At 33.8% G+C, this 15,295-nt stretch overlaps 1 protein-coding gene across 1 annotated transcript; it reads right to left on the bottom strand.

Moving 5' to 3' along the window:
* Positions 1-340: 340 nt before the first annotated feature.
* LOC110604434 (AP-4 complex subunit epsilon) lies at positions 341-14,657 on the bottom strand. The gene is made up of 11 exons (XM_021742591.2): positions 13,816-14,657; positions 11,800-11,985; positions 10,043-10,258; positions 9,820-9,930; positions 8,765-8,962; positions 8,535-8,666; positions 7,379-7,435; positions 7,168-7,284; positions 4,978-5,055; positions 2,465-2,608; positions 341-1,985 (listed from the first exon to the last, which is right to left on the bottom strand). The coding sequence occupies exons 1-11, from the start codon at positions 14,416-14,418 to the stop codon at positions 897-899; spliced, it is 2,931 nt and encodes a 976-aa protein (XP_021598283.1). The 5' UTR covers positions 14,419-14,657; the 3' UTR covers positions 341-896.
* Between the last annotated feature and the right edge of the window lie 638 nt (positions 14,658-15,295).

Genomic DNA, 15,295 nt, shown 5'->3' with positions numbered 1-15,295 from the left:
TTACAATTCTAGGGGTTGTGTTATTACTCAATTAGACACTAGCGAAAAAGGGGAAAAAAGGTTCACTTTTGAAAATTCTTCTGGGGAGAAGCATGTTACAAAGAAAAGAAGCTAATCCTATTAACCACCGAAACTAGGACTGTATTTCATGAATTGAAATTAAGAATTTACTAATAAAACTAATTTAATTAAATAAGAGAAATAAGCAAGCAATCAATAAAGCTTTGAAATAAAGAAAAATGATGCTAAGATACGCATTTAGATAATCGGATGGATAATTTGATGCTCTGAAATTGTGATTAAATCACAAATGACTATGAAAAAATAGAGAGAAATCCAGTTTGAGAAAGTGAGAAATAGCGAATATGCATTGGATGCCATTTTCTGGAGCATTTGTTAGTTCCACAGCATAACTGCGGCAACTCCAAGTTCATATTTCCTCGACTTATATGGGAAAACCATTATATGAATTCAAGACGACAACTAAAGAAAAAAAGAGACACAGGGCAATTCAATGATACAGCATTACCAGAACAACACAATGACTCGGATGTCATTTGGTGTAGAAGCAAATAAACAAACAAAGCTCGTCAAAACGCATTTACCTGTGGAGATCATCTACACCCAAAATAAGGGTCCTAACAAGCACTCAAAAGAAACTCATCGAGGGAATACCCCATGTACATCAACCTTGGTTCTCTTAAATTATCAACTACAATGATGTGCAGCAACAAATACGATCCTTTTCCTGATTTTAGCACCGTGAAGGGAGGCTGTATTACTCCACTCTCTGCTACTCTTATCATTGAATAACTGCACATTGCATAGCCGGCCAACTGGATGCATGGTAATTACTCTTAACATTACTGAATGGGAATTTCAATGTCCGTTCAATTTCAACCTAACAAATCTTTGAATAAGTTGGGATTTTGACCGGTAGGGGTGACGCCCATCTGCCTCACAAGTGCATCCTTTTCCAATGAATCCTTAAGATTTGGACCTCTACTAAATTGAGTGGGGTGCGTAGCTGTAGTTGTACTCTGAGCAGAGTTGGTAGTAGCATTCGCAAATGCAGCGACAAGATTGTCATCACTCCTATTAGATGACAAAGAATACATGAAACCACCACTCTGCCCACTTGCAGGTGCGTCTGAATATAATTGCATAATATCAGGTGCGCTAGTGGAAACAACAATGCCAGGATTAGCACTTGACTTGTGTTGTGTTGGGCCAAGCAGCCCTTCCAATTGCTTAAATGGATCAACTGATGAACGGCCTTCTTTACCGGTTGGTTCACCCAGGTCAAGCAAGTCTGGAGGTGGTTGAACAGGAGTTGTCTTCTCTACTACAGCATCAGTGGTAGATACAGCTGCCGACTTCAAAACATGGCTGCTTCCCTTGGGAAGCCTATGGCCTGGTGAAGACACCCTTCTCTCAGATTTTGATGAACCTCCAAAAAGAGATGCAGCAAGCTTCTGCTTTTCTGGCGGGATATCAACTTGTGTCTTCCTTGCGTCATAAGAGGCTTCACGTGCTTTTGAGTTTACATTGCCCGACCCATCAACATGAGTACCCTCATTTGCAGTATTCTGCAAACTGGAATTTGAGGTAGATGTTGCAGAACTGTAAGTTGGCCTACCCCACTTCTTTTGGACTCCATCAAGTCGTAGCTTGAGTTCTGATGATCCAGAATTAGATGAGGATGGCACGGTAGCTGCCTGTCGGACCTCCCTATCATAAGATGGCTCCGGAACTGGAACAAGTTCTGTTGATGGTGCAAGTGATACTGGAGTTGTCCTAGATGGCACCGGAAGCTCATAAGCCTCAAACCTAAGACCATGAGTTGAAGCTTCATGCTGAACTTGGCTCCTGAAATTGGGGATATCTAACATCTCAGAGCGTTCACTTTCTGGAATATAAGGCTGAGCTCCTTTTTCTAGAGATCGTTGAACATAATCATCAAGGAAAGAGAGGCTTTTATCAATCTGCAAACAATATTTGGAGGTATTAGTATTTCTAGTGCCTCCCAATGTCAGAGTGTGAGAAACATGCGTAAAATGGCAACGAAGAAACCATAGCTCTAATTGCTAAGCATTAAAAGCATATCTAGAAAATAAAAAATAAAAATTGAAGTAATGGTTCCTATACAAGATGTATGCCATGGTAGCCCTTTTTTTCACTGAAAAGTTCCCAGAGTAACTGCAGTTCAAGGCTATTAATTATTAATCATCAGCAAATCAAATTATCAATCAGACAATTTGTTTGAAAACTACAATGGGGAAAAAAGCAGATAATAAGCAAATGATGAGTGTCACAAGAATTAATGAGATGATGACTTAAACTTGAAGCACGCGGCTTTTAATATCGCATAAAAGCGAAACAGACAATGTCGTGCACAATTATGCAGATTATATGACTCAGAAGAACAAGCCTATTATTCATAAAAACATAATGTAAAGATGACCTCAATATCTTCACAGCTCGCATCTGATGGCAGAATACATTCAACTGCATGAGCATCCAAGCCAATAACTGCTTGAAGTTCATATACGCGCTGCTGCAAGTCTGTTGAGTGGGAAGCTGATAATTCCTCAATCAAAGATTGACACTGCAAGATACAAACTAAGACTTATTGAACTGCATGTTCTTTTCCAAGAAATCAGGGCGCTGAATACATTGACTATTGACCATGTAACAGATGAGCAGCTGAGAAAGCTTGTAACATCCCAGAAGAGCAATACATGATAGAAAGACACCTAAAAGTTCTCCCAACATACAATATATTGAATTTTATACTTTATTTGTAGCATGTTGAGAGAAAAAATATAACGATCTAAAATTCAACAACTGAAGGGAACAAATCTGTACAAGTTATCAATCAACTGCAAACTACACACCTCCCCCCTCCCCCCACAGTCCACAAACAGCTAAAAATATGATCAAATTCACATCAAGAATCACAAGCTAAAAGAAAATTTTAATTACACATAAAAGAATACACAAAAAGTGCTCACGAGGAAAAAAAAACAATAATGTTTATCCACTGATGACCTACAGAATCATACCTAAAAGGAAAAATAAATTTTGCATCAATCAAACATCCAATTGACAAAATTGAGCACAATTAGATTCACAGGAATGATGCAACAATGGTTTAGACTTCAGATAAACCTTCCACAAATGGTTTACATCAATTATAATGGGGAAAGAAATAACTGATTAAGTACCTTGAACTAGCAAAATATAAAATGGTTCAAGCACACAGATGAAACTTGGTTAAAGGTAGACGTGGCAGCCATAACTAGAGTGTTGAAGTTGGAATGCTGGAGTTAAGAGTCGATATCAATGGCAAAGTAATAAGTTTTAGTGCAGGGCAGTGGCCAAGGAATTTCAATGAAACTGTGAGAGAGATAATGGCAAAGGAAGAGAGTGGCAGCATAAAGTGAAGCATAAGATCTATACCTTTAGTTTATACACCTTGAATGTAAATGGTACTGGTTCTTCATTAAATAGGGTAAATAATACAAATTCTAAATAAAAAAGCTAATTTACATAATTCAGATCATGTAGGGATTACAGGAAATAAAAAAATTACCTCAAGGTATCCCCGATTCTGTGGCTCTCTAATAAGAAAAATTGAATATATTTAAACAAAAAATTTTATATATCATAAATATATGGCCATTATGTCTTACAAATAGTAAAAAAAGTATTGGAGAAAACATTAAAACTGTATTAATTAACTAGAAGATGATAATTTGACCAGGAGTTAAGAGCAAAAAAACACATCCTCCCATGCGCGTGCTCACACAAATTATATGAATGAAACCTTTTAGAACAGGTTTTCTAAGAAATGAACCCAGAGTTAAGTTGGAGTACATGAACATATAACATTTTTGTACCTTAAAATACATTTTAGATTTTAAAGGACCAAAGTGTTTCGTTTTATAATAATTCATGGACTAAAGGGATATTACATTTTAAAAATTTAGGGACCAAATTGGTAATCTAATTTCAAACACCAAGAAGTAAAATATAGTAAAAAGAGGTAAGGTTTAAAATTTAAAGTTTAAACACAGGGTTTAAAGCATGGTTTTAATGTAATGGCCGATATGTAACGGGTTTTGGGGGGCCGTTAGCCATTACACCATTAAACAACGGCCCACTGATTAGCAGGCGTAAAGGTCGTTACACAATGGTAACGGCCGTTACCAGTAATTAAAATTCTTTTATACCCTTCCTTCTCTGCCCCTTATTCTCATTTTTATTAATTTTTACATTTTTCAGCAGCTTCAAAGGCTATATTTTTTTATGTTTTCTCTTCCCTTTCTCTTTTAAATTTCAATCTTCCCTGCATATTTCTCATATAAGTTTAGATCCATCATATACTCCAGTATTTACAAGCTTATTTCTTCTAAAAAGTAAGTTAAATTTTATATATTTTAGTTTTTAGTTGTTGTCTTTTCCCTTTTTTTTTTTATTTTTATGGATTAAAGTGTTAGTTTTGAATTAAAATTGTACTTTGAGCTATTAGTTTACTCGATCTATAAAAATTATGTTGGTTTTTCTTATTTTAAACTATATGACGTTTAACTTAAGTTAAATAATCTATATTTCATGTGTTTATATTTATTAGTATTTATATACATTGTTCTGAATTAAATCTAATCAATATCATTTCATTTATGAACTTTGCAAATTTTTTTGAAAAACTTGCGAAGTGCTAGGTTGCGACCGCGATTTAAAACCATGGTTTAAAGTTTAAAAAGATGATCTACACATGCAGACATAAGAATGCACTCATGGTATTACTTCCACAAATGCAATCCAAAAATGCGATTAAACTCTACATTATCAAGGGATGGATTGATTTTAGATGGGCATCCAGAATCCAGATATAGTAAACATACTAGCCAATTACAAAAATCAATATAGATAGTGGAAAAATAGCTATTAGCATAAGTTTAAGAAACCTACCTCAGGTAAAATATCCATTTTTCTTCCAGCAGCTATTTCAAATGCAAATAGTTTCATGAGGGCGGTAACTGCATATGCCTTCGGGGGGAAAAAAAGAGCAAAGGATCAATACTCATCTTAACAAAATATCCTTTAGTGTGCGTGTGGGTTTTTGTGTATGTGTGCAAGAGTGCAAGAGAGATGTACACCATAATAATTTCAGTTCTATCAACTATCAGACTATCACACTCCACCATTAAGTAATTAATCACTCAAAAGTCATCAGACAAGTATAATATAAGAAACCACATTTATGATACTCAAGCTTATAAAACAAGTAAAATACAAAATCCCTTTTAGCATTCATGCGTGTACAGACACACAGAGACCTAAAACAAATACTTCATAAACATAAATTAGAGGAATAAGCATTTAAAAAACACAAAATCGGTGTCTACAACTTTCTAGCAGTTTGGAGTTGAGGATAACTCAATCAAGCCTTAATCCCAAAAAGCTAATTTCAAAAAGATAATTCATTAATCATTATTTAGAGACAAGTGCTTTATCCAAAATAATATTCTTGCCAAGAAACTAATGTCAAGGCTCGCATATATAATACCTCCACAACGCCTGGAGATTCTACTAAAATAAGAGGTTATTGATGAGAACAAAGCAGAAGCAATATTTTAGTACTTGTCAGTATTTTTGGGAAATGATTATACATTATTTATGATCTCAGGTGGCCATCTCTCATAAACTTGTATGGCTTATCAATTTGATATGAGTTGTTCTGCAACAATCTGTCAATAGACACAGTTGCGGACAGATAGGAAAAGGAAAATACAAATTGAAACTTGTGAGTGGTACACAGATAAGTTCCAACAAAAAGGAACGTAATTAGACAATAAAATTTGATCTCGCTCAATGAGATATGGCCTCATGTAGGACAGGAACATGGAATCCTTAGCAAGGACAATATTACAAGGCTAAATACTCTAAGGTAACTGAAGGTTATTGTAGAAAAAGCCATTGAAAGTATCATCTTATATACTGGAAGAATATAAGGAAAAATAACACAAAAGAAAACCAAATTAATTAACTACTTATCAATGTCTCATTTAACCAATGACTAGGACAATTATTCAAATTTCTGGGCAGAAGAAAATACAAGACAGATATTATGGAAAAGAAGACTGTTAAGGAAGGCTGTGCCCAAGACCATTTAGAGTTCATTCCAGAAGAAAAAAGGATCCAGAGAAATTGAAGGAAGCCATTAGAAAATGATGTTTGCATGTGCTTGTGGTTGTTAGAAGAAATGACGGTGGTGCAGACACATGGATGGAATATTGTGGGTGGCAGAGATTCAGCTCCTGAACATAGGGAGTGAAGAATGAACTAAGAAGTATCGTCAATGGAATCAACCTGCAATTATCCTTTATCTTTCTTAGCTTTATTTCAGTTAGAATATTCATTATTGTAAAGACCGAGTTACTAAGTTCTGCATTTTCTATCATCTGCTTAATATAAGAAGCCCTCTTTTCCATTTTCAATTCTCTTGTTGGTATTTTCTTTTCCTTCCTCTAACAAAAATCTTTATTCTATTACATGAATCCAGTTTTTCTTATTATCTTCTGTAGAGAGTATCAAGAACTAAGACCATTATAAAGCTCCTTTGCCACGCGCATTAACTGAACCATAAATAGGATAACCCAATTGGCCAATTATACCATTTTTTTAAAAAGGCCAAAGTAGGACCAATAGTGACAGCTCTAGGTTACAGTAATGTTGATCATTTAGTTGGTATCATGCACATTGGAAACTCATCACTGCTAATACTTCTCTAACCAAAATTACTGTGGTAATTGCAGTCCATAATAAATTGTCCTATCTTCTATGGAACACATTACACCAATGATACACAAAACCAAGCAATTACATGCAACTTGACAAAGAAATCCTATACTGGATACACACAAGACATATCTACAAAAGGATTTCTCTATATAGGTAATAAACTAGATATAGAAAATCCGCATGAAGGCCATATTGAAATACATGAAACATGATAGAAATTAGAAAGCATGAACAGGAAAGGGATATTCAAAAAGAAAAAGCAACCGAGTATATTGGAACAGGATCAATCTAGCAGTTAACATGCAAGACAATTACTAATCTCAAGTGCACTAAGATGCATCAGAAATTAATAGATACCTTAACAGTTTCATCATTTGAGTATGCATCCGCCACATCACATAACTTCCCAGCAACATATGAAGCAGAAAATTTTCCATCAGCAGTTCCGTATTCCCCCAAGACCCAACAAATGACCTGTAATCAAGAATCCATGAAGTAAAAGGTGGATTATTTCAGTAACATCCACATGCATGAAGACAGGTCCAAAAGGAGTACAAGTAAACCATACTTGAAGGAATACAGATGGAAGCTTTGGCTCCCCAACAATACGTAAATATGACTCCACCTGAAACACAGAAGAAATAGAACAATAAGAGATCTGCTATTGGTGTACGGATAGAAGTAAATTATAACTTTAATTGTCCTTAGGGCTGTATGGAAAAAAGGGTTAAATCAGCAAAATTGAATGAAAATTCATGGGTCATGAAATAATTTCTCCATGTATTTGGTTTGATTCGATTCTCATATCTAACCATTTCAGATCAGTTTGATTCAAATAGAACCATCCAAATGCATATCAGAATTTTTGTGTTTCCTGTATAACATCTCATGCATGGTTTTAAATAACGGCCCGTTATGTAACAGGTTTTGGGGAGATCGTTACCTATTACCCGTAACCCTGTTATACAATGACCCCCTTGATTTGTAGGCGTAACGGCCATTATAGAACGGTAACGGCTGTTACTGACTGCCGTTACCGGTAATTAAAATTCTTTTATATCCTTCCTCTGCTGCCCCTATTCTCATTTTTATTAGTTTCTACACTTCCCAACAACTTTAAAGACTATATTTTTTTATGTTTTCTCTTCCTTTCTCTTTCAAATTTTAATCTTCCCTGCATATTTCTCATATAAGCTTAGATCTACCATAAACTACTCCATTTTCAAGCTTATTTTTTCTAAAAAAAAGTTAGTTAAATTTTATCTATTTTAATTTTTAATTGTTTTTTCTTTTCCTTTTTCAAAATTTTTTTTGTGTATTAAAGCGTTAGTTTTGGATTAAAATTGTATTTTGAACTATTAGTTTACTCGATCTATAAAGATTATGTTGATTTTTCTTATTTTGAACTATATGATATTTAACTTAAATTAAATAATCTATATTTTATGAATTTATATTTATTATGCATTTGTATACATTATTCTGAAATAAATCTAATCAATATCATTTCATTTATGAACTTTGCAAATTTTTTTAAAAGATTTGCGTAGCGCCGGTCCATTACCGTTAAGTTACAGCTGTTACAAGTCTATTTTCGTTACCCGTGACCGCGATTTAAAACCATGTTCTCATGTCCATTTACAATGTTTCATTACCGGTCAACATATAAACACAAACATAAATTAGTAACCAAGTGCATCGAGAGACTTGAGAGAGTAACATACAGCTGAAGATCTTAATTGACTATCTGCAGTATCATCATCCTCCCCAAATCCCTCAGCAATTAAGTGCATCAAGTTATGAGCCACCTTACTTTTCACTAGGTCTCCTGCGTGCTCAAAGACTCTATTCATGGCCTGTGGAATTGCATGTCAAAGAAAAATATAAGACAAGATTAAAAACATTAACATAATTTTAAAAATAGCAACAACAGAAAAGGGAATATTGTATTTACCTGAATAAACCAGATGTTGCTAGGTGCAAATTGCTCTGCAAGTTCGACACATCGAGATGCTATTTCAGTTTTGGAATGACTATCGTTGATATTGATCATGTAATCAATCATTCGGTCAACAATCACTTCGACATTGGAGGACTTCGTCATCTTATAAAGCAATTCAAACGTTTTTCGCTTTAGAGTATCATCTGGGTCCTGTGTCATGTGCCAGCATTAAGGACTTCTTTGATCAGTGGAATGACATTAATTTGCAAGTGAAGAACAACGACAAAATATATGCTGAAAAATTATGTATCACAACTAATACTAATGGACTGTATTTCACTCAGCTAACTTTATACATACAGTTCTCTCTCTGGCTATCTGTCTACCTATCTCCCAATGATAAACATTAAAAACAATTTGGATAGCTGTCCTCACAACTTGATATCATCCACTAAATTATAAAAGAAGGTCATGCCTTTGGCTAAACCAAGCAACTGTGACTTCAAGAAAGAATATCAGCACTTGGTTTGTTTATCCTACTCTCAGTTTATTGAAATGAATAAAAAATTTGCACAAACAGTTAACACAAAAGAAAAGTCATATCTACAAACTTGCAAAAACAACAATTGTATCACACACTTGTAAAGCAGATTCTATTGTTACTTTTTTTCTAAATATGACAAACCACTGTCCTCCCACCCCCCTTCCCCCACACAACAACTTTAATATAATATCATAACTACCACTATCTCAAACACCACCAATCCATATTCACTTTGACCATCACTGATAACATGATCACTGTGGTTACCATCGTCAGCCAACAGCAATCACCATTAATTCATTCTCTACAATATCATAACCAACAATACTCTTTCTTCTTCGTATTTATACAACATCAACACTTTTGAAATTCATGTTTTCCCAACTCCACACAAGGAACATTGTGAAGAAGAAGATTGGAAAAGTAACAAATAAACAGAACATAAGCCAGTTAGCACATTGAATAGTTGCATGATACAACAAAATAACTTTTTAAAGTAATCGGACAAACTTCAAAGTCTTACCTCTAGGCAGTCTATCACAGCCAACTGGTGTTGTTCAGCAATCTCTGGACTTAATTTTATCAATCGACCTAGCGCATCAATGCCCATATATTTCAAATTATGACTATCACTCTGCCACAAGATGAAAATGATCATACTAGCTGCTACATATTAAAAGCCAAAAAATAGCACACCTCAAAAAACCAAAAACTCTAAAGGAGTCCTTAGGCAGCAAATGACAAACCTTCAAGAATCTTGCTATTACATCTGCAGCAGCTTCTAGCAGCTTAGGATTGGGATATATTGAAGAGACACAGGATATGCACTCATAAAGTACAGCATTTCCTATGTTACTCGATGAATCACACTTCCTAAATATGTCACCCACAACAGTATACATGTGCTCGCTTGCTTGCTTATCACCACTTCCTAGCAATGCCAAGATTTTCAGCAACTTGATCTGCAGAAATAAACCATACTCAAATTACTCATATGACAAAACAAACTATAGAAACAGAAGAAAAACATTTTAACAAATTAGGTGAAGATATCTCCAGAGGACTGTCATTTCTCACCTATTTTAAAGCCAGTTGTGTCTTTAGGAACAAAAGAGGAAAATTAAATATATTTTTTAGTAAAGAACAAAAACAGTGCTGAGAACTTCTCCATTCAAATAAATATCACAATCAACTTTAAACAACTAGACCTGCATGTGTTTGTCCAGGACTAAGGGCAGATGGGTATGTATTCACATTCCCTTTCAGTACGGCTCAAATGTCCCATAACTTAAAGGACATATTCTTATCATCACACCAAATTGCGACATTATAAGTTGTAGCATATGCAGATCATATAAAGGACGACCACTAGAAGTGAAGGAACAATTGTTTTGCGTAATCATCAATATTGCAAACATAACAATTACCCTTTCTCTAGCATTTAATGAGCATCAAAACAACAATCAAATGCTAGGCCAAATTTTGATACAATACAGCAACTAAGCCTTAATCATCAACTAGTTGGGGTTGACTATATGGATCCTTTGAAACCATTCAGCGCTATTAAACACCAAGTCCTTATTAATATTCAAGCCACATAAGTCCTTTGACACTACATTTTGATACCAGCATCATTTAGAAAAATTGGATATCTTTTTTCTATTTTTTTTAATTTAAAAAAAAAACACATTCTCCTCCAACCTATGAAGCTACAAATAAAACATGGTGGTACTAGCAGATAGTAGCAGGTGATGGCAGTATATGATAGTATTGCTGAAGGTGGGATGGGACAACACCATAATACTAATAATTGGATGGTGAGATGCTAGTAGTGTTAAAATGGTTCTAGGATGGTGGAACATTTATGAATGATGATGATAGCAGTTTCCAGTTTGTATATCATAAATTAATGGAGGCTTGTAAAGTGATAATAAGTAGCAGTAAGATTACTCCAGGATAGTGACAGCCTTAGTGGTGATAGCAGCAAGTTGATGGTCACATAGTGGCAGCAGCAATAGTGATAACACATTTATGGTGCCTTCATGGTAGAAGAGTGGGTTGGCATTAGTGGGCTGGGCTGGCAAGATGGTGATAACAGTTGCGCTAAGTTGGTATCACTAGCACACTCATCCAGATGAAGAAGGGAAAGGGTTATAGCAGCAATGTCAGAGTAGAATCAGAACGATAATGATGGTTGGTTATAGAGGTTAATGATGTCTACTTTTTTTTATCTCTGTTGCTGAAAACAGTTTTAGTTATGATACAAGTAGTCATATATGTATTCCAAAATATGGACAGACAACTGGAATGATACCAAATGCACCTTCAATCTACAGCCAGCATTGATTAAGGCAAAGGTGAGCTGCAACATGACGACTAATGCATAGTCATCAAATGCTATGAATGCAATCCACAGGGTACATACTTCAGTATAAACTCATATATTCAACATAATCAGCCACCAGCAGAAACAAAGTTGAAAAGCACAAAACTAATGCAATACCTGTATAAATGGAGCTGGCATCTGATGATAATCGTAACTCTTTGGCAATCTACGCTCGGCTACTTGTTTGAGAATGCTTACAAAGCTTACAACTAAATCTTTATAAGAACTAACATCTGTAGTTATTAGATCAAAAAGTGGACAAAGTGTTGCACCCATGACTCCAGGATCATTATCACAAAGCCTCTGCAAAGTAAAATCCACGTTATTATCCTCAAACTGGATACTTAAGAGGAAATATAGAAAGTGGCACAAGAACTGAAGAAATTGATGGAAACAATAATGAAGAACAATGGGAAAGAAAACTCTTAACAGCGCTTCCAGTACATTGTTCTCTCTCCCTCATCCTTCTTCCAAATGTAGATTCTTCTCAGAAACACAATCTTAAAAATTCCAGAATCACAAATATTTGGAATTTAGCTTAAGTGAGATATTATTCCTTTCTTTTCATATCTATTCACATCAAATGTAGATAAATAATCTTATCTTTGGTAATTCAGAAAATGCAGATTATACCTGGAATATCAAGAATTATTAAAAAAAAATAATTATTCTTAATTTTAAAAGCTTCTCAAGTCATTAATTTTTATAATTTCTATTACACCTAAAATATAAACTTCTGCATGCTCCTTTCCAACTATCCTGCATAACATTTTTTCCATTAGTTGTCAGAAATATCAGGCAAAAGCCACATAGCAAAGCAGTAATGGAAAAATTATCACTAAAATAATCCCTTGCAATTCTTACAAGTATCCTCCTCAGTTTTGACTTTCTTCTTCTATAATGTTAATAAGTAAAATGCTAAAATTTAATAACTGCTAAAAAAAATTGGCCCATTACCAAAAGCTAAATTGAAATTGTTCACAGAAAGAGAAAAGAAACTGAGAAGAAAAGAACTCACGGAAACCTATAATACTTGAAACTAAATTGAGATACATGAGATTAGATTAACTGATCATTGATTATGTTGGGTGGCAGAATCTGTACCTAGAATCTTTTTGTTCATTGTAGATGGTTCCTACACCACATTCCTTTAATTTTCCCCCTGTAGATTAATAAAGTTATGATAGCATTTCTATCCAAAAGATTGTTTCTATTCACTATCACACAATGTTAACGTCTTTTTCAACCATTAAATCAATGTTATGTTTTTGAAATTTTTTGCATATTATTTCCTTTTATTGCATTATATATTAAATTTTCTTTATTTTGTTGCTTATGTTATTCTCCTTGAGTTGATTCAAAAGTAAAGTTGCTTTTTAAATTATAAGTATGTGCACTTTAAAATATGATCTTTTAACAATTATTTGAACTAAAATTTGAGGTTCAAAATTCTGGTTCTTTTGCAGATAATTTGACAAATGAGATTAAAGCCTTGCATAGATTCTTTATGCTTGAACTTATCTTTTTGGTGCTTATGTTTGAACAAAAAGTCATAATTTGTTTTGGTATAAATTAAATACTCAGTATTATACAATATTTGAAATGATCTTTTCAAAATATATGGTTAACATCACATGCATTGTTAGCATATAATTGAACTTCAGCGTAAACTTCCATGTTATATTTTGAATCAATAAGGAATAATAAGCACATTTTTAGTTTTTGCAGATTCCCTATACTTGGATCAAATTGTATAAAAAAAAAGGAAATTGCAAACAAATTGTCCATCCTTTATACTATGCAATGATTAGATTGGGTGGTTCAATCTCATATCAATTTTCTATATTTCTCTCCTCTCTATCTTTGACTAATCAATTATTAATTTCCAATTGAATTCATAATAGTAACTTTTGGTTGAATTGATTAAGGAATTAATTGATTACTTCTTCATTTGGATCCATAACATTCAGTTGGACTTCGATTTTAAGCTCACCCAGATACAATCCAAACAGGCCCATGTTGGCAGAGCTTTTCAAGAGTTCAAATGCTAAGAGCATTTCCACAAAAGAACATCAGAAAAACACACAGCACATCACCTAAAATTCCCAATGTCAGAAGTTCAAAAAATCTAACCTTGCGAAAATTTGAAACGAGATGAGAAACGGAAGAAGGGGACTTTTGATAAAAGCGATGAAGAGCCATAATCGCCTTCTTCCGAACAGCCTCCTTAGAATGCCCCAACAACTCCACCACCTGCGGGAGCACGGCAGGAATAGTCTCCTCATTGATCAACTTACAAACCGCATTCAAGGCGGCACACACAATCAAATAATTATCCGATTTCAAGTCCTTCTGAATGGTATTAACTATCAAGATGATCAAATCATGATCCTCATTGAGAAAAAGCGTGACAGCAAGATACCCAGTTCGCTTGAGGAGCAAATTGTCATTGTGGGTCATTTTAACGGCGTGTATGTATCCGAAGGAAGCATCGTGGCCGAGCATCTCGACATAGACAAGACGGATGATGTACTCCTTCATCTTCCGCTTAGGGATGTCAGGCTCAACGATACGTCGTTTGAGGGTTTCGATCTCGCTAAGAACAATTCGGTCCTCCTCGGCCTTGGATCGAGCCTCGCCGATTGATTTGACGAGATCGAGGAATTCTTTAGATTGGCCAAAGCCGCCTTGTGAGCCCATGGCGAGCTCCCTTCCTATGGTCTTGAGTTGCTCCATTGGATTGAATGTGATGGGTGAAAAGGGAAGAAGATTTTATTGAATTAGGATTTTGGAGTTGGAAATTGAAGCATCAGTGATCAGTCGCTTTGGTATTCAGAGATGAAGACACAAGAACAAGTGAGTTTTAGATCTGATGATTTATTTTTTTAAAGAAAAAAAGAAAAGGGTTAGAGTGAATGTAAAGTAACAAAGGGCTTGATAGATGATAGAGATTAGACGATCCGGCGTCGGAGAAGGATAGGAGCATCAATTTCAGGTAACTTCAATTTAACCTTTTTGTTTTTTCTTTGTAAAATAACTCCATGTTTTTATTTTATAAAATCAGTTAAAGTGAATGAAGCAAAATTGAGCATTTTCTTTTTCTGAAAAAACCGTATACGGTCAAATCATAAGACATAATAAATATAAAAGCCATTATTTTTAATAAAAAATATTTTAATAAAATTTAATATCTCTAAAATAATATAATTAAAAATATTTTTTTTCAATATATGTAAAAAAATAAATAAATAAAGGCTTAAATCTATTGTTGCTTTCTTTTTTACACCGTATTTAATATATAAATTAATTATTATAACATTTTTCAAAACAACATTTCATTAATTATTATTTTTTAAATAAATATTTAAAATATCTTTTAATATTTTAATAAAATTTAATATTTTAAAATGATATAATTAAAAAATCAAAAAAAATATTTCTATTAATATATATATAAAAAAATAAAATGAATAAAAATTATAGAATATAGCAAATAAATATTTATTATAAAGAACTTATTTTATAATAAGTATAATATATGTTTATTATATATATATAACATACCATATTAAGTATTTAAATATTTAATTAGAAAAGTGTTTATATTCATCCG

This window comes from Manihot esculenta, chromosome 17 (genome assembly GCF_001659605.2).
Source record: "Manihot esculenta cultivar AM560-2 chromosome 17, M.esculenta_v8, whole genome shotgun sequence".
Lineage (NCBI taxonomy): Eukaryota > Viridiplantae > Streptophyta > Magnoliopsida > Malpighiales > Euphorbiaceae > Manihot > Manihot esculenta.
Note: the sequence above shows the minus strand (reverse complement) of the source record. Positions and strands in the feature narration are given on the sequence as shown.